The 18,646-nt window shown below is 41.5% G+C and overlaps 1 protein-coding gene and 1 pseudogene across 3 annotated transcripts in view; both read left to right on the top strand.

The window, feature by feature from the left end:
• Txlng (taxilin gamma) overlaps positions 1-18,646 on the top strand; it is a 63,742-nt gene that overhangs the window by 32,442 nt on the left and 12,654 nt on the right. For all 3 annotated transcript variants that reach the window (XM_006973221.4, XM_015992069.3, XM_015992070.3), the window contains 4 exons: positions 550-853; positions 6,035-6,126; positions 14,810-14,980; positions 17,485-17,679. In XM_006973221.4, the coding sequence (XP_006973283.1) occupies positions 550-853; positions 6,035-6,126; positions 14,810-14,980; positions 17,485-17,679 (762 nt within the window). The remainder of the gene's footprint in view (positions 1-549; positions 854-6,034; positions 6,127-14,809; positions 14,981-17,484; positions 17,680-18,646) is intronic.
• Positions 10,438-11,157, top strand: LOC143271044 (trafficking protein particle complex subunit 1 pseudogene; annotated as a pseudogene).

Below are 18,646 nucleotides of genomic sequence, written 5' to 3'. Positions count from 1 at the left end.
GCACTTGTCCCTCAGTGCCTACTCCACTGGTACTTTGGGAATTAGTTTTTGGTGGATAGCCACCCAGCTAGCTAGCTGCGCTATCATCTCTTAAGATAACAGCAGGATAGTTAATGTTCATCAGCTTGGGACAGTTTACTGTTTAAAAGATAGTAATTATTTTTAAATGGTGAATTTTTATAGGGAAATACATTTAAATTTATTACTAACTGGCACTTTTTGCCTCCTTTGGTAGCATATAGTTATGCTGCCTTTGGTAGCATATAGTTATGCTTTGTTTTAGCTTTATCTTTTGGAAGTACTCTGGATGAGACCCAGGGGCTCTTGAAGCAAAGCACTGCTACCTCAGAGATATACCCCATCTCTGTTTTAACTCTAATAACCTTGTGTTTAACAGTTTAGATCATGTCTCAGTGAAGCTTAAAAGCTACCTTATTTACATCGAATTCACAAGCCACTAAGTAAAAAGCTGTCAAGCTATGGCATGCCATTGGTTATAGATGTTGATTACTTTTAATTTAACTCCATCTTTTATCCCCTTCCCTGTAGTTTGAAATTGGTACAATGGAAGAACCTGGAATTTGTGGGTTAGAAGTGAAAGCTGACATGTTGTGCAACTCTCAAGCAAATGATATTCTTCAACATCAAGAATCCAGTTGTGGTGGCACAACTAAGAAGCATTCACTGGAAGGGGATGAAGGCAGTGACTTTATAACGAAGAACAGGAATTTGGTGAGTTCAGCATTCCATGCACAGGAGTCAAGAGAAGAAATTCCTGGGCAAGAAGCTCGAACAGGTCCTCCTGATGGCCAGCAAGATTCAGAGTGCAGCAGGAACAAAGAGAAAACCTTAGGTAATAACGCTCTGTTCAGTAGTTGATGTTGTTTTCATATATTGCTCATTTTATTCACATTGTGTGCAACACAGGTGACCATGAACATGGCCAGGTTGGACATGCTTAGCTAAAACACATGTTGTGGGCCAGTGAAATGGCTCAGTCAGTAAAGGTACTTGCCAATAAGCCTGAGGGCCTGAGTCTGATCCCTGGGACCCACATTGTCTTTTTACCTCCACACATGACTGTGGCATGCACGTGTGAGCACATGTGCACACGTGCACACATGTGCATGCACACACATACACAGCGCTACATCAGTTTAAACACCTGTTGCCTCAGGTTAGTCAGCTTGTCAGCTGCAGTTATGTACAGGAGTCGGAAAGAACAATAGGAAGCTTAGTTATTTATCTCTATATAAACAAGAATTCTCAAAATAATTTGAGGACAGAGTGGCAATTGACTTGCCTTATTTGCTTTACTAGGCTGATCAAAAAGTATGTGAAAACTGCCAGGGCAGTGGTGGCCCACTCCTTTAATCCCAGCACTTGGGAGGCAGAGGCAGGCGGATCTCTGTAAGTTCGAGGCCAGCCTGGTCTACAAAGTGAGTTCCAGGACAGGCGCAAAGCTACACAGAGAAACCCTGTCTCGAAAAACAAAAAAACAAACAAACAAAAAAAAGTATGTGAAAATTCTGTATTTATTTCGTCAGTTTAAGACTGGACATAAAATTTTATAGACAGTATGTTAACTGTACTGCCGAAAGTGAGTTAACCCACTTTCAAAGATATTTATTTTCTTTCTTCTATATAACTTGTGTTTCAGACCAAGAATATGATATGCTTAATTTTTTTATTTTTGTTTTTTTGAGACAAGGTCTCATATAGTTACGGCGACTTCAAAGTTTATCTTTTTTCTTATTTTTCCTCCCAAGACAGGGTTTCCTCTATGTAGCCCTGGCCATCCTGGAACTCACTCTGTAGACCAGGCTGGCCTTGAACCAGGCAGGTGAGAATCCATCTGCTTCTGCCTCCCAAGCGCTGGGATTAAAGGTGCACACCATCACCGCCCAGCCAAATTCAAACTTCTTATGTAACTAAGGCTACCCTTTAACTCTTGATCCTCTTGACTTAGCTCTCAAGTGCATCAAGGCATGCATACCTGGCCAAACCATTAAATTGTATGTTGTATTATTTTCTCTCATGGCAAGGATTGAACCTGTGGCCTTATGCATGCTAGGCGAGGACTCTACCACTGTGCTAGGTTACCACTTTGTGATATGCTGAATCTCATGAAGAAAATTGAAATCTTTGAGTCTCACTAGTTACCCCTCAGTTTTTTGGTTGTGAGCCTAGCCTTTAATGACTGAGCCATCTCTCCAGCCCACTCCTCAGTTTTTTATTGTTTATTTATTTTTTGTATTATATTTTTGAGACAAGCTATCACTATGTAGCCCTGGCTGGACTGGAACTTGCTATATAGACCAGGTTGGCCTCAAACTTAAAGATAACCACCTGCCTCTGCCTCCCAAGTGCCGAGTGCTGCAATTAAAAGTTTACCGCTGCAACTGGAAACCCCTCAATTTTTTATACTTTACATATATGATTGATAAGTGGTGGGGTTTTTGTTTGTTTTTGTTTTGAGACAGGGTCTCACTATGCAGCCCTGACTGACCTGAAATTCCCTATGTAGACTATTCTGGCCTTGAATTCACCTAGGATTAAAGGTGGTTGCCACTGCACCCAGCTCTATGGGTGTTGTATATATGTCTAGAGTTACCTTTCTTTTGGGAAGGGGTTTTCTTTTTTCTTCTATTTTGAGACAAGGTCTCATATGTAGCCCCGGCTGGCCTTGAACTCAATGTATAGCCAAAGATGACCCTGGCTTCTTTTAACCTTTTTGTCTTCACCTTCCGAGTGTTGGATTATGAGTGTGTACTACCATGGCTTGCTTGAGTTACCTTTTTTATTAACTTAAACTCCTGCTACTCTTTAAAATGTAAAAAGTTAAGGAATATGAAAAATAATTTTAATTCTTTCGAAATGATACATTTCCTAAATCGGTAGCCCTAATTACATTTATAAAAAGTCAAAAGCAACACATAATTTACTATATGAACAAGCATTTCTATTTCTAGGCATATATACCCAAGAAGATTGAAAATTATAAACACAGAAGTTTGTAGACAATGTTCATAGCAACATTATTCTTAATAGCCCAAAAGGAGAAAAAACACAAATATTCATCATGTAATGATGAGTAAACAAAGTATGATCTATCCATATGATAGACTGTCACTTAGCCATATAAAGGAAGGCAGCGTTGATTATAGTCTTCAAGAATGAATCTACCAGAGCATTTTGCAGTGTAAAAGAAGCCAAATATGAAAGGCTACACATTGTATGATTCTCTTTTGTATGAAATATCCAGAATTGTAAAATTTATGGAAAACAGAAAGTAGATTTGTGGTTGCCAGGGCTGGGAGTAGATGGAGGAATAAGAAGTGACTGCTATTAGGTATGGTTTGTTTTGGGGGTTAATGAACACCCCCCCAATTAGATAGCCATGATGGTTGTACAACCTTATAAATACACTAAATTGTCTACTTTTTTCCTTTTGTTATACTCTAGAAATAAATGGTGTGTTTTAAAAGTTAATTTTACATAGGTAAATGGTACATATCTATCATCCTAGCTACTCTGGAGGCTGAGGCAGGAGGATTGTTTGAGCCTAGGAGTTCAAGGTCAACCTGGGTAACATATCTCTAAAAACAACAAAAAAATAAGTTAAAAATAAATGAAAACTGAATTATAGTATGCAAATTCTGTTTCAAACACAAAAAAAGTCCTAGCACTGCAAAAGAAAACAAAACAAAACAACAAAAAAAAAACTCTTTGAGTTTATGAATTCCCATAATGGGTGCAGGAGGAGGGAAGGAGGGGATCTGTGATTGGTATGTAAAATGAATAAAAAAGTTCTTAATGTTCTTTTTGTTTGTTTGTTTCTCTTTTGTTTTTTCAAGACAGAGTTTCTCTGTGTAGCCCTGGCTGCCCCTGGAACTAGCTCTGTAGACAAGGCTAGCCTCAATCTCAGAGATCTGCCTGCCTCTGCCTCCGGAGTACTGAGATTAAAGTCATTTGCCACCACTGCCCGGCTTTCTTATAATATTCTTATTGATCTTAGGCTAAATGGGTCTTGGTTTTTACTAATAAAACTTTATGTGAGCCGGGCGGTGGTGGCACACGCCTTTAATCCCAGCACTAGGAGGCAGAGGCAGGCAGATCTCTGTGAGCCAGCCTGGGCTACAGAGTGAGTTCCAGGACAGGCTCTAAAGCTACACAGAGAAACCCTGTCTCGAAAAACAAAACAAAACAAAAAAGTTACACCCTTTTTTGGGGGGTGGAAAAAGGTGTCTTACTCTGTTGGCCTGTACTCTTGGGCTCCAGGGATCTTTCATACGCTCAAGCCATCACTGTGCTCACATTAAAACGTATTCAATTTTGAAGTCATTCTGCTCTTTTCTTTCCATAGTAATCTATATACCAGAGTCATTAAGGTACATACATTTATGAGATAGCTCATGTGTAAAATGAAAATGGTGGCAGGTGGTAGTGGTGCACGCCTTTAATCCCAGCACTCAGGAGGTAGAGGCAGGCAGAGCTCTGAGTTTGAGGCCAGCCTGGTCTACAAAGAGAGTTCCAGGACAGCCAGGGCTGTTTGTTACACAGAGAAACCCTGACTCGGGAAAAAAAAAAAAAGGTGGGGAGCGGGGAGAGAAAGAAAGAAAAATGTTACCTTGGGGCTGGAGAGATGGCTTGCTGCTATTGTAGAGGATTCAGGTGTGATTCCCAGCACCCACATGATGACTTATAACCATCCGTAACTTCAGTTCCAGGGAAACAGACACCCTCTTCTGGCCTCTGTAGGCACTAGGCATGCATGTGATACACATATGTGCAGGCAAAACACTTATACACACAAAATAAAAGTAAATCTAAAAAAAAAAAAAAAGAAAGAAATCCCAGCACAGCCGGGCAATGGTGCATACCTTTAATCCCAGCACTCGGGAAGCAGAGGCAGGCGGATATCTGTGAGTTCGAAGACAGCCTGAGCTACAGAGTGAGATCCAGGAAAGGCGCAAAGCTACTACACAGAGAAACCCTGTCTCGAAAAACCAAAAAAACAAACAACAACAAAAACTGAAAAAGAACAGGCACCAGTCACTTGTGGTGCATGTCTATTATCCCAGCCTTCAGGAGGCAGAGGCAAGCAGATCTCTTGAGTTCAAGGCCAGCCTGGTCTACAGAGCAAGTTCCAGGACAGCCAGGCCTACACAGAGAAATCCTGTCTTGAAAAACAAACAAAAAGAAATAACTTTAAAACATTACCAATTTTAAACCAGGCATAATAGCATGCACCTTTAATCTCAGCACTCAGGAGGCAGAAGCAGGTGAGTTTGAGGCCAATACTATTAAAGCCCCTTCACAGGGAAGAGTTATCTTGCTGTTCTTTTACTTTTGGTAACATTTGTTAACACAGGAATAACAGTGTAAATCACAAGAAAGTAACTGAAACTTCGCATAGGAAAGGTATGTGCATTTGACATAAGCAAAGCATATAGCCAATTGAAACTTTGTATTTGTATTTATACGTGGTCAGACTGAAGCTTTCAAAATTTTTCTTTGCTGTTTTTAATTTGCCATTTGTCTTAACATAGACATCTAATGGTTAGACAAGGGAATGTTTACAACTTCAATAAGAAATTTTAGTTAGCAGTGTTAGTGTAGAAATTTGGGATGGGGAAGAATGAGGAATAGAGGAGGGAGAATCTGTTACTCCAGAATATAAAAAGTAGCTCCTCACCTTGATGAGAATCAAACACAGGACATGGTAACCAATTGTTTTCCCACTTATCTACATTCCTAAATAGTTTGTTTGATTTGGTTTTGGTTTTCTAATACAGGGTCTCACTCTGTGGCCCAGGATGGTCTTGAACTTGAGAATCCTCTTGCATGCCACAGTTAGCAATTTGAGCCAACATGTCCAGCTCAAAATAGCTTTCAGAATTGAGCTGGCAAATATCATATTCCTATTTGTAGGTATAATTGTTTTTTGAAAGTAGAACATGGAAAGTATTGGTAGAATTCACAGGTTAGATTTGATCTTATTATTCAGGATTTCTTTCTTGTTACTCATTAGGAAAAGAAGTTTTATTGCTGATGCAAGCGCTAAACACCCTTTCCACCCCAGAGGAGAAGCTGGCAGCTCTCTGTAAGAAATATGCTGATCTTGTGAGTATTAAATCACAACTACGAGGGCCATAAAAATATAACAGAATGTGTGTATATGCTTGATAAGCTTTTTAAAATATAATTTTAATGTATCTTAAAATGTAAAATATTTTATGCAAAAATTGAAAGAGAATCTGGTTTCTTGACGCCTTCTGTTGTTTCATGATTTTATTTTATTTATTTTTTGGTTTTTAGAGACAAGTTCTTGCTATGTAGTGTTGGTAGGCCTGGAATTTGCTATGTAGACCAGATTGGTATTAAATAACTCATAGAGGTCAGCCTGCCTCTGCCTCTGCCTTCTCAACACTGGGATTAAAGGTATGTTCCAGCACCCCCAGCTGATTTTTTCTAGCACACAGAGAACACCATAGTGCTAAGCTGCAGTATAGACCTTTTCCTTTCCTTTGTATTTGAGGGTCTGGTTTTATTGTGCATGCCAGTCTTCAGCTTCTGGGCTCTGTGATCCTTCTGCCTCAGTCTTCTGAGTAGTTGAAACTGCAAGCATGTGCCATCATACCTGGCTGGTATAGATTTTCTAAAACTCAGTGTTACAGCTATCTCTCTGTGTGTGTGTGTGTAGGTGTGGGTGTGGGTGTGTTCACACACACAGTGTTCCTGCGTGAATGAAGCTTCTGGTTGCATTCCCAGCACTGCCTAAACTTTGTGTTGTGGTGCATGCCTGTAATTCCAGGATTTGAGAGGTAGAGGCAGGAGGATTAGATTTTCAGTGTCATAGGGAGTTTGAGGCCAACCTGGAATACATAAGACCTTCTCTCAAAAAAGTTTTTCTGAAATAATATTTAGATTTTTTTTTTTTTGGTTTTTTGAGACAGGATTTCTCTGTGTAGCTTTGCACCTTTCCTGGAACTCACTTGGTAGCCCAGGCTGGCCTCGAACTCACAGAGATCCGCCTGGCTCTGCCTCCCGAGTGCTGGGGTTAAAGGCGTGCGCCACCACTGCCCAGCCTAATATTTAGATTTCTTAATAGATATTTTCTCAACTTTGGAAGAAAGGATTTCTTTTTGTTTTGTTTTTGTTGTTGAGATAGAGTCTTACTTATGTAGCCTTGGTTGTTCTGGAACTTGTTATATGGACTAAGTATGGACTATATAGTCTAAGACTACTGGTCTTAGACTCCTCCTTTTGTAACCCAGATGTTGAGATAACAAGTGTTAAGGCACTCTATCTCTCTTTCTTGTGTGAGATACAAATGTGGCAAAGGACAGTGGGTTTTTCCATCTTAATTGTCTTGAGACACAGGTCTTTTATTGAAGCTGGAACTAGTGATCCTCCTGACACACACATATGTCCCCCAAATAACACAAGTATATAACTATGCCTGGCTTTTTATGTGGGTACTGGGGATTTGAACTCATATACTTGCACAGAAAGCACTCTTACTCCATTGAGTACCTTTGGGATGAGTTTCTTACCATATCAAAAGCATTATTAAACATGTACAAGTTGGGCTCAGCAGTTCAGAATGCTTACTGCTCTGGCAGAGGACCTGGGTTGGATTCCTGACATCCATGTAGTCCCTCACAACTGCCTGGAACTCCAGTCAGTTACAGGAGATCTGATGCCTCTTCTGACCCTGGTGGTTTCCTGCATGCATGTGGTGCACATACTTACACTCATGCATGTATACATACACACATAACTAAATATATTTTAAGAATTTACACAAGTTGTCTGGATGTGATGGTGCACACTTGTAATTCCAGCACTTGGGAGGATGAGGCCAGAGGATTACTGTGAGTTTGAGGCCAACCTGGGCTATACAATGAGATTTTGTCTCCAAAAAACAAACATTAAAAACTGGGCCAGCAAGATGACTCAGTTGCTAAAGGTACTTAATGCCAAGCTGATGACCTGAGTTGGATCCCCAGGACTCACATGATAGGAGAGAACTGACTCTCCTCAGCCATGTTGTGGCACATAAACATACAATAAGTAATTAAATACATAAAAATTGTAGAAATTGGTCTTACTGAAATGAATATGTCCCTTCAATAAATATCTTAAAGACTGGGGCCTGTTAGTACAGGCTTATAATGCCTGCCAGCTATTCAAGAGGCTGGGGTAAGAGCATCACAAGTTCAAGGGCTATATGGGCAATTTAGTGAGACACTGCCTTAAAATAAAACAACAAAAGGGTGGAGATACTGCTCAGTGGTGATGTGCTTTCCTAGCATGTGGCAGCTCCAAGTTTAATCTATAGTACCAGGAAAAATGGGATTCAAAGTACCTTGAAGACATTACAAACCTGGGACATTTTCAATAGAGTAAGACTTAGTACCAAGAATATCTGAAGGGGACTGGAAAGATGGCTTAGGGATTAAGAGCCCCTAGCTGCTTGTCCAAAAGACTCAAGGTTAGAGTCCCCAGCACCCATATAGCAGCTAACAACCTGCTATAATTCCAGTTCCAGGGAATCTGATGCCCTCTTCTAGCCTTTGTAGGTACTACATAAATATTGTGTACATACAGGCAAAATGCCCATACACATAACATTTTACAAAGTACATCTGAAAGAACAACTAGGACTAGGGACACATAGCTCAGTGGTAGAGCATTTGTCTTACATGTACAAGGTCTTACATTCAGTCCCTAGCACAGTAAAATAATAATAAAATGAAAAAAATAAAAGAGTACCTACAAATGTAAAAGAAAAAAAAACTGGAAAGCTGGGCAGAAAATAAGAAAGAGGCATTTCATAAAAGTAGAAAACCAAGATACAGAGATAACTTAGCCTAATGGGGCATAAAGACATGTAGAAGTATTAACTTCATGTAGTGGTCAGAGAGGAAGAACACAATGAAATGCCATTTCCCTCTCCCTCTCTTCTTTCCTCCTCTTCTTAAGAGAAAGTCTCACTATGTAGCTCTGGCTGGCCTGGAATTCAGCAAAGATCTACCTGTGTTGCTACTGCCTCCTGAATGCTAGGATTAAAGGAATGTGCCATCATGCCTGGTCCATTTTATGTCTCTTACATGGGAAAAATTAAGAAATATATTCTTCATATGACTTAAAGAGGATAGATTTGCATGGTCTCTGGTCTTTTTTCCTACTTGTTTAAGAAACTATTGTTAATTACATATGTATGTGTGTATGTTTGCATATTTGTGCACAGAAGCCAAAAGAGGGTTTCAGATCCCCTGGAGCTGGGATTATATTATAGGCAGGTTTTTTTTTGTATTTTTTTCCTTTTATTTTACAATACCATTCAGTTCTACATATCAGCCACGGGTTCCCCTATTCTCCCCACTCCCACCCCCTCCCCTTCCACCCAGCCCACTCCCCATTCCCACCTCCTCCAGGGCAAAGCCTCCCCCAAGGACTGCGATCAACCTGGTAGACTCAGTCCAGGGAGGTCCAGTCCCTTCCTCCCAGCCTGAGCCAAGTGTCCCTGCATAAGCTCCAGGTTTCAAACAGCCAACTCATGCAATGAGCACAGGACCTGGTTCCACTGCCTGGATGCCTCCCAAACAGATCAAGCCAATCAACTGTCTCACCTATTCAGAGGGCCTGATTCAGTTGGGAGCCCCTCAGCCATTGGTTCATAGTTCATGTGTTTCCATTTGTTTGGCTATTTTTTTTTCAATAATTGAGTAAAACTGAAATTTATTATAAGCCACAGTCGTCCTAGGGACCTCCATGCTATATATATACCCTCCATGGTTCTATGGGTTGTGGTCTGATCTTTATTTTATATCTAGAATCCACTTATGAGTGAGTACATACCATGACTGTCTTTCTGGGTTTGAGTTACCTCACTTAGGATGATTTTTTCTAGTTCTATCCATTTGCCTGCAAATTTCATGCTTTCATTGTTTTTCTCTGCTGAGTAGTACTCCATTGTGTATATGTACCACATTTTTTTTCATCCATTCTTCCGTTGACGGGCATCTAGGTTGTTTCCAGGTTCTGGGTATTACAAATAGTGCTGCTATTATAGGCAGTTTTGACTTTCCCTACATGGGTGTTGGCAACAGAACTCGGTCTTCTGCAAGAGGAGTATGCACTCTTAACCACTGAGCCACCACTCCAGCCCCTGCATGATCTTTTGTACAGTGCTATTGGATATACAGATTTGCCAGCCACTCTGGAAAAGTTTAGTAATGTCATATGAATAGAACATCTAGAAGCCAGCACCCTAAAGAACTTCATTTCTGCAAATACTAGGAAAAAAATATATATTATGTAGCCAGTGAGCTAAATCTACCCAAAGCTTTTTTTTTCTGAACTGTCCACAAGTAAGAGTGGGTTTTCAATGTATTTAAAGAATACATGATGACTGGTGTGGTGGTGCGTACTTTTAATCCCAGTACTCTGCAGGCAGGTGGATCTCTGAGTTTGAGGCCCGCCTGGGCTACATACATAGTGAGACCCTGCTCAAAAAAAGAATTCATGACAAGCTTTGGAAATGGGAAGTGGCCTGTCATTGGCATTCAGCAGTTATGATGACTGCCCACAGCCTGTACCTATTTGACCAGAACGGAGCATGTCTGCACTACGGTGAGTGGTACTGCAAGAAGCAATCAGGGGTCTCCAAGGAGGAGGAATACAAGCTGATGTGTGGGATGCCCTTCTCTGTTGACTCATTTGTCAGGAAGATGTTCCTGCTAGACATGAAGCATGCATGGCTTTCTGGCTGTCAAAACTAGCTCTTAGAATCTCCATTACTATGAAGTTGTCATGACTACTGCTGAGTTGGATGTGGGCTCCATCTGAGCTGTGCTGCACCACATCTACAGTGTGTGCTGTGTGTGGGTTGGTCCTGAAGAATCCTCTATGTCTACTGGGACTAACTGCCAAGTGAGCTCTTTTGTTCCTGGCTAGATTCTTTTTCCTCCTCTTTTCCCTTCTCTGTTGGAGCCAGCTGAAACACCTACATCAATCCCAGAAGAATCTGTGAATGCCTGAGCCCTTCTTGACTTGTGGTATTATGATACCTACCTGCCTCCCCAAATTTTCAACTGGAAGGTCCCCACTTGTTGCCTTCAAGTCATCAGAATGAAGTCCACAGGAGTTCTTCCCAGTTTTATCCCTACCTGATTCTGAGAGAAGCATAGAATAATTTTTTTTATCATGACAGAGTCTGTGGCCCACAATGCCCAAACAATCCCTGATCAGTAGGTACATGCCAACAATATTGTTGAGTTGTAGCAATATAATCCAGAATGTGGCATCCCAGAGTCACCATGTCGCTGCTTAGTGTAAACTAATGGAAATTATTAAAGAAAGCAAAAATATCAGTTCCTCAGTTGTACTAGTCCATCCTAAAGTCAACAGTGAAAAACAAAAAGTGTTTTTGCTTTTTAAAATTTTATTTAGGGCTACACAGGTGGAATAACATAAAAAGGATTAATGAACACAGAATTGATGGTCTTGGAGCAGAGGTGGTTGGCAGTAGTTCAATCTGACTCTTCAGCCTCTGAAATTATATTGCCATGCCTAGTCCATAGAAGAGCAACTTCACATATTATGCAAAACCAGCAATTCTTCCCGTAGGAATTTCTGTAAAAGTGTATATATATACATATACATACACTTTATAAGCAGATAGTTTGGAAAGAGTTTTTGTTTGATTGGTTTGGTCTTTAACAGACATAGTTCTGTTTGTCCCCGGGTAGTCTGGAACTTATTATGTTGCCAAGGATGTCCTTGAACTCCTGATCTTCTTGCCTCTATTACCCTCCCAAGTACTGGGATTGCAGGCCTGAGCCTCCATATCCTGCTACAAGGATGTTTTTGGGTGTATTTTGATAAGCCACAAGATGGCACTCTTGTTCTTTATGACTCAGCATCAATTTTCTTCTTCAGTAAAAGCTGTTCAGAAAGGTTGGTAAGGCTGCCATCTTATCTGTTAGTATGGATGTCACCTTGAAAGGGATTCATTTGCTTCAAACCTAAAATTATAGCAATTCTTACAGAGAACCTTGAGTGCTGGTTAGTTAATAAGTTTTTTTTTTTTTTTTTTTTTTTTTTTTTTGGTTTTTCGAGACAGGGTTTCTCTGTGTAGCTTTGCGCCTTTCCTGGAGCTCACTTGGTAGCCCAGGCTGGCCTCGAACTCACAAAGATCCGCCTGGCTCTGCCTCCCGAGTGCTGGGATTAAAGGCGTGCGCCACCACGCCCGGCTAGTTAATAAGTTTTAAATTTAGTTCAGTAGTGTGTGAGTATTTTAGAAAAATAAAGTTCAGTATTGATTCCTAAAACACCAGCTTATATATGAATGTGTGTTTGTGTGTATGATAGAAAGAGTGCTGGCACTTGATTGCCACAATGTGCATGTGGAGGTCAGAGGACAGGGAACAACTTTCCAGAATGAGTACCAAGGATTGAACTCAGGCCATAAGGTTTGCGTGGCAAGCCTCCCCCAACCCCAGTCATCTTATTGTGCTGACACATCAGCTTCTTTTTTTTTTTTTTTTTTTTTTTTTTTGGTTTTTCGAGACAGGGTTTCTCTGTGTAGCTTTGCGCCTTTCCTGGAACTCACTTGGTAGCCCAGGCTGGCCTCAAACTCACAGAGATCCGCCTGCCTCTGCCTCCCGAGTGCTGGGGTTAAAGGCGTGCGCCACCACCGCCCGGCCTGTTTTTTAATTAAAAAGTTTTACTTACGTATATGAGTATTTTGTCTGCATATAGGTCTGCGTGCCATGTGTGTGCCTCATGTTCTTGGAGACCAGAAAAGGGTGTCATATCCCCAGGGACTAAAGTTACCAACAGTTGTGAGCTGCCTGTATATCCTAGAAATTGAACCCAGGGAGTTACAGATGGTTGTGAGCATCATATAAGTGCTAGGAATTGAACCCAGGTCTTCTAGAAGAGTAGCCAGTGCTCTTAATCACTGAGCCATCTCTCCAGTCCCAATAATCCTGTTTGGATTTCAGCAACTCTTAATAGATAGGAAAGAGTCTATAGGCAGACACCTACCCAACAAACAGAAACTCAAGAGATGCTAGCTTTACCAACTAAGTTAGTCCTGGACAGCATAGGGGTTAGCTCATTTTACAAAGGGTTAAATCCAGAGCATGAAAGTTTGGGGACAAGAAATAGAGTAGATCATCGGTTCAAAACACAGGATTAGGCCGGGCAGTGGTGCAGCCTGTAATCCCAGCACTGGGGAGGCAGAGGCAGTCGGATCTCTGAGTTCAAGGCCAAACCTGGTCTACACAGTGAGTTCCAGGACAGCCAGAACTGTTTTACAGAAAAACCTTGTCTTGAAAAAACAATAAAACAAACACAGGATTATAGCTGGAAATTGAGGAACCTAAATTGCCTGTGAATCACTGATTTGAAACCAGGAAGAACTGTAATTAGTCTTTGAAGTCAAAGGTTACAAATCAAGGTCCCCAGATCAATGTGGAAGGTTTCAAGATCCCAATTTCCACCTCACTCTGCACTCTTGGGCAACTCTTGGGCTGATATAGTTAAGCAAAATTTGGATAATAAAGTGGAACTTAAATAATGAAAGGTTCTGAAGATGAAGTATATCTAAAAGGCTGAAGAAAGATTAAGGTCATTTCTTCCATCCACACTAAATTGCTTACCTTCCTTACAACTAGGACAGAGAGAAGTTGGTAATGTCACATAGCATAAAACAGTTTGAATAAAATTATATGATGCAGCGTCCGCCCCCACTCCCCCACTTTGTTGGTGCTAGGGAACCTTGCCCCAAGTGTTACATGTGGTAGGCAAGTGCTCTTCCACTGAGCTATAACTTAAGCTCCCAGTATTTGGCACATACTCGTGAACATGCACACACACACACACACACACACACACACACACACACACACACCACGTACACACATATATATGCACCATACACACATATATATGTGTGTATGGTGCATATGAATGCATTATCTGTAGAGGCCACAAGAGAGCATCAGATCTCCTGGAGCTGGAGTTACAGACTGTGCTAGGAACTGAACTCTTTAGGTCCTCTGCACTCTTAACCACTAAGCCTTCTCTTCAGCCCAATAGTTGGCTTCTTTTGTTTTAAAGGCAGATGCTCATATTGTAGCCTAAGCTGAGCTGGTTCTCATTATGTACCCCCAGGTTGACCTTAAAATCATGGTGATCCTCTTGCCTCTGCCTCCTGAGTGGTGAGATTACAAGCTGGAGCCGTGACATCCGAATATTCATCTTCATTGAATGAAATGTTCTTGATGCTCACATTTTACCAGGACCTTCCTGCTGGCCTTTTATTTTTAGAACTTAAAATGTCGTGTGTGTGTGTGTGTGTGTGTGTGTGTGTGTGTGTGTGTGTGTGTGTGTGTCTGTTTGTACATGCGTGCACATGCGAACACATGTGTGGCCTTGTGCCATGGAGGTCAGAAGAGGGTGTTGGATCCCTTGAAGCTGGAGTTACAGGCAACTGTGAGTCACCTAATGGTGCTGGAACCTGAATTGGTCTCCTGGAAGATCAGTAAGTGTTCCTAACTGCCTAGCCATCCCTCCAGCCCAGTTCTTTGCTGGATTTGGTGGCACATGCCTATAATTCCAGATCTCAAATTGAGGCAGGAGGATTGAAGGTTGTAAACCAGCCTGTGCAACATAGTGAGTCTAAGAAAGAAAACTGCACAGCTGATAACTCATTCTTCTAGCATTCACTGAGATCCTGGGGTGGGGGGATTGATATGCTTCCTGAATGTAACATGCTTGGTAATTTTAGCTGGAGGAGAGCAGGAATGTTCAGAAACAAATGAAGATTCTGCAGAAGAAGCAAGCCCAGATTGTGAAAGAGAAAGTTCATCTGCAGAGTGAACACAGCAAGGCCATCTTGGCAAGAAGCAAACTGGAGTCTCTTTGCAGGGAACTTCAGCGTCACAATAAGACCTTAAAGGTTAGTTCATTTATTGTTTTTCTGTTTTACTGAAGTGATGTTCTCAACTGATTTTTATAAGAGGTCATCTTGTGTCTATTTGAAATCTGAAATCTGTGCCTACCTAGAGACAAGATATGATCCTTTCTGGTTTGCTTGGACTAATGCTTTGTATGAGGCAATATAATGTGATACTGATATAATGTCACAGGGAATAAGTAAACATCACAACTCGCTTTCCTTTTAAAAGATTGTCTTTATGTGTATGGTGTTTTGCCTGCATGTATGTCTGTGTATCATGTGCATGCCAAGTGCTGGAAGACGCCTGAAGAGGGTGTTGGATCTCGTGAAAGTGAAGTGTTACTGACAGTTATGAGCCACCATCTGCTGGGTGCTGGGAACTGAACATACTCCTCTGGCCCTATCTTTCCAGTCCTCACCCACCCCCTCAAGCCATGGCTTAGGAAGCTCAGAGTTGCCAGTTTTCTGCAGAGCACTAAAATAGCTGCCATGAAATGAGAAACTAGTGTTATGAGAAAGGAACACTGCTGAATACTCAGGTGGATGTCAGAACTGAACTGCCCAAGATCCCTGGCCCACTCCCAGCTCTTGGTTGCTGAGTACTTTTGGCAGTAGCATTTAGATCAGGTACCCAAAGATGAGTTGGTGTGCATGGAGGAAGAGGGAAACGAGAAGAGCCATGAGAAGAATCTGCCTCAACATTGTAGCTGGCCTGTCCTTGTAGAGTAGGGTTTTGAGCTGGAACTCTGAGCAAATGCCCCATCTCCCAGGGACCTAGGTACAACAGCATTCAGGATATGGATTTTTCACCAGATAGGAGTTAACATTTGCTTCCTTTTAAGATTTTATTGGGGCGGGAGAGGATGTGTACACACACACATTCACAGTAAGAACCTGAATCTCCTGGAGTTACAGGTGATTGTGAGTCACCTGATACAGATGCTGGGGACTGAACTTGGGTCCTGTGGAAGAGCAGTAAGTGCTCTTAACCTCTGAGCCATCTCTTCAGGCCCTTTTTTATTTTTGATCCTTTGTATTTATTAATTTACTTAAAAAAGATTTATTTATGTGTATGAGATTTTTGCCTGCATGTATACCTGTGAACCAGTACGTAACTGGTGGCTGTAGAGGTCAGAAGCAGGCATCAGAAATGGGGATTACCCTGAACTAGGAGTTATGGATGGCTGTGAGCTACCACATGGGCGCTGGGAATCAAACCAAGGTCCTCTGCATGAACAAGTATTCTTAACCACTGAGCTATCTCTCCAACCCTAAACCTTTATAATAAGATCTTAAAGTAGATGGTACCTACACTAACAGTGCATGCCTATAACCATAGCTACTTAGAAGACTGAGGCAGTAGTATTGCAAGTTCAAGACCTGCTTAGGCTATAGAGCAAGTTCAGGGCCAGTCTGGGCAACTTAATAAGATCTTGTTTCAAAATGAAAAATAAAAATGGACTGGGGATATAGCCTACTGGTAGAGCACTTGCCTAGTGTGCTCAAGGCCCCTGTTTCAATCCTACTTAACTATAGGAGGTATTTTTCCCCTATAACTAATGATTTTGAATCGACTAATAAAATAAACTTGAAGGTAAGCTTTTTAAAGTAAGGGTGCTATTGGTCTTTTGACCTCTCAAGAGTGGGAGGTATGACCTAGAAAGTAAACTGAAGGAGGGGTTGTTTGCTCAGACTGATCTAAGCTAAGTCCTGGTGTGGTTATCAAGAAGCCTGTTCCAGTACACAGTCAATTGATATAACTAGGACTCTTTGTATATCTCAACACTCTGTATGGGAAAAGAGAAAAGAAGTATGCTTGTTGTTGTTGTTTGTTTGTGTTATTTCAAGACAAGGTTTCTCTGTATAGCAGCTCTGGCTCTCCTGGAACTTGCTCCATAGACAAGGCTGGCCTGGAACTCAGATCCACCTGCCTCTGCTTCCCAAGTGCTAGGATTAAAGATGTGTGCCACCACCACCTTGATTAAGAAGTATGCTTTTAAATAAGCTTTCTGAGCCTAAGTAAGGGGGACAAACTGTACCTTAAAAACAATGTTTCAGGGCAGTCACAGCTTTTTCCCCCTCTTCACCTGCTAGGCAACTGCATCTTCAACCTTTTTACTTTTTTTTTTTGGTGTGTGTGTCCATTTGTGTGTTCAGGGTAGTAGTGTGGATATGCATATAAAATTCCCCCAGAGCTGGGATTACAGGCACAGGCTGCCATGCCCTACTTTTTATATGGGTGCCAGAGATTTGAACTCAGCTCCTTAGACTTGGGCAGCAAGCACTTTACCAACTGAACCATTTCCCCTACCCTGTAGTTTTTGTTTGAGACAAGGTCTCACTAAATTGCCCAAACTGTTCTTTCACTCTTTAAGCCCAGGCAGGCTTTGAATTTGGAATCTCCTTCTCAGCCCCGAGTAGCTAGGATCATAGGCCTGGCAACAGCAGCTTTGAGCATTTTGTCCATGGGTCTGCTATTAACAGAAATTCTTTTGGGTAATAAGGAGGAAAATATGCAGCAGGCACGAGAGGAAGAAGAACGACGTAAAGAAGCAACAGCACATTTCCAGATTACTCTAAATGAAATCCAAGCCCAATTGGAACAACATGACATACATAATGCCAAACTCCGCCAGGAGAACATCGAACTGGGAGAGAAGCTGAAGAAGCTCATTGAGCAGTATGCACTGAGGGAAGAGGTAATAGCATTATATTGCTTTTCACAACTTCTCACTGTTAGTGGTAACTTTGCTGTTTACTTAAAAGTATTGCCAGCCGGGCAGTGGTGGCGCACGCCTTTAATCCCAGCATTCGGGAGGCAGACACAGGCAGATCTCTGTGAGTTCGAGGCCAGCCTGGTCTATAAAGTGAGTTCCAGGAAAGGCACAAAACTACACCCTGTCTCAAAAAACAAAGTATTGCTGCAGGGTGTTTTAGAATTGTTCATGTGTAGCAGAAGGTGACTAGGGAAAGGATCAAACCACCCCATAACCAGAAGGATTAATTGAGAGTCCATCTGCATGAATAGGTAAGATAATTTCCAGGAGTCTTGTCAAGAACTAGTTCCATGTAATACTAGAAGATGGCAATTTATCTGGACTAATAATGAATAAATGTTTAGTCCCAGAATACCCTGCATCTCAAGACATTTGTTATAATCTATATAGTATCTATAGCCATTTCATTACATCTGTGTTTCAGGTTTAGGTTTTTTATTTTTATTTTTTCCTCGTTGAGATTGGGTTTTGCTTGTTGCCCTGGGTGGCTTCCAATTCATGGCCTCCTGTTTGAACCTCCCAACTCAGCTTTACATTTAAAAAACTACTTAGGTTTTTGCAGTGTTAGTGGTCAAATCCAGGGCCTTGGCCATACTAGGAGGACTTTCTGCTACTAAGCTAGCAACCCCCAATCCTATTTTTTTCGAGACAAGGTTTCTCTGTGTAGTTTTGGTGCCTGTCCTGGATCTCGCTCTGTAGACCAGGCTGGCCTCGAACTCACAGACATCCACCTGGCTCTGCCTCCTGAGTGCTGGGATTAAAGGTGTGTGCCGCCGCCGCCACCACCACCTGGCCCCCAACCCTATTTTTTATTTATCTTTTATTGCTGGGATCAATCCCAGGAAAAGGTTTTATTACTTAATTATACCCCAGACCTCTGTCTTTTGTG

The sequence above is a fragment of the Peromyscus maniculatus genome, chromosome X (assembly GCF_049852395.1).
Source record: "Peromyscus maniculatus bairdii isolate BWxNUB_F1_BW_parent chromosome X, HU_Pman_BW_mat_3.1, whole genome shotgun sequence".
Lineage (NCBI taxonomy): Eukaryota > Metazoa > Chordata > Mammalia > Rodentia > Cricetidae > Peromyscus > Peromyscus maniculatus.
Note: the sequence above shows the minus strand (reverse complement) of the source record. Positions and strands in the feature narration are given on the sequence as shown.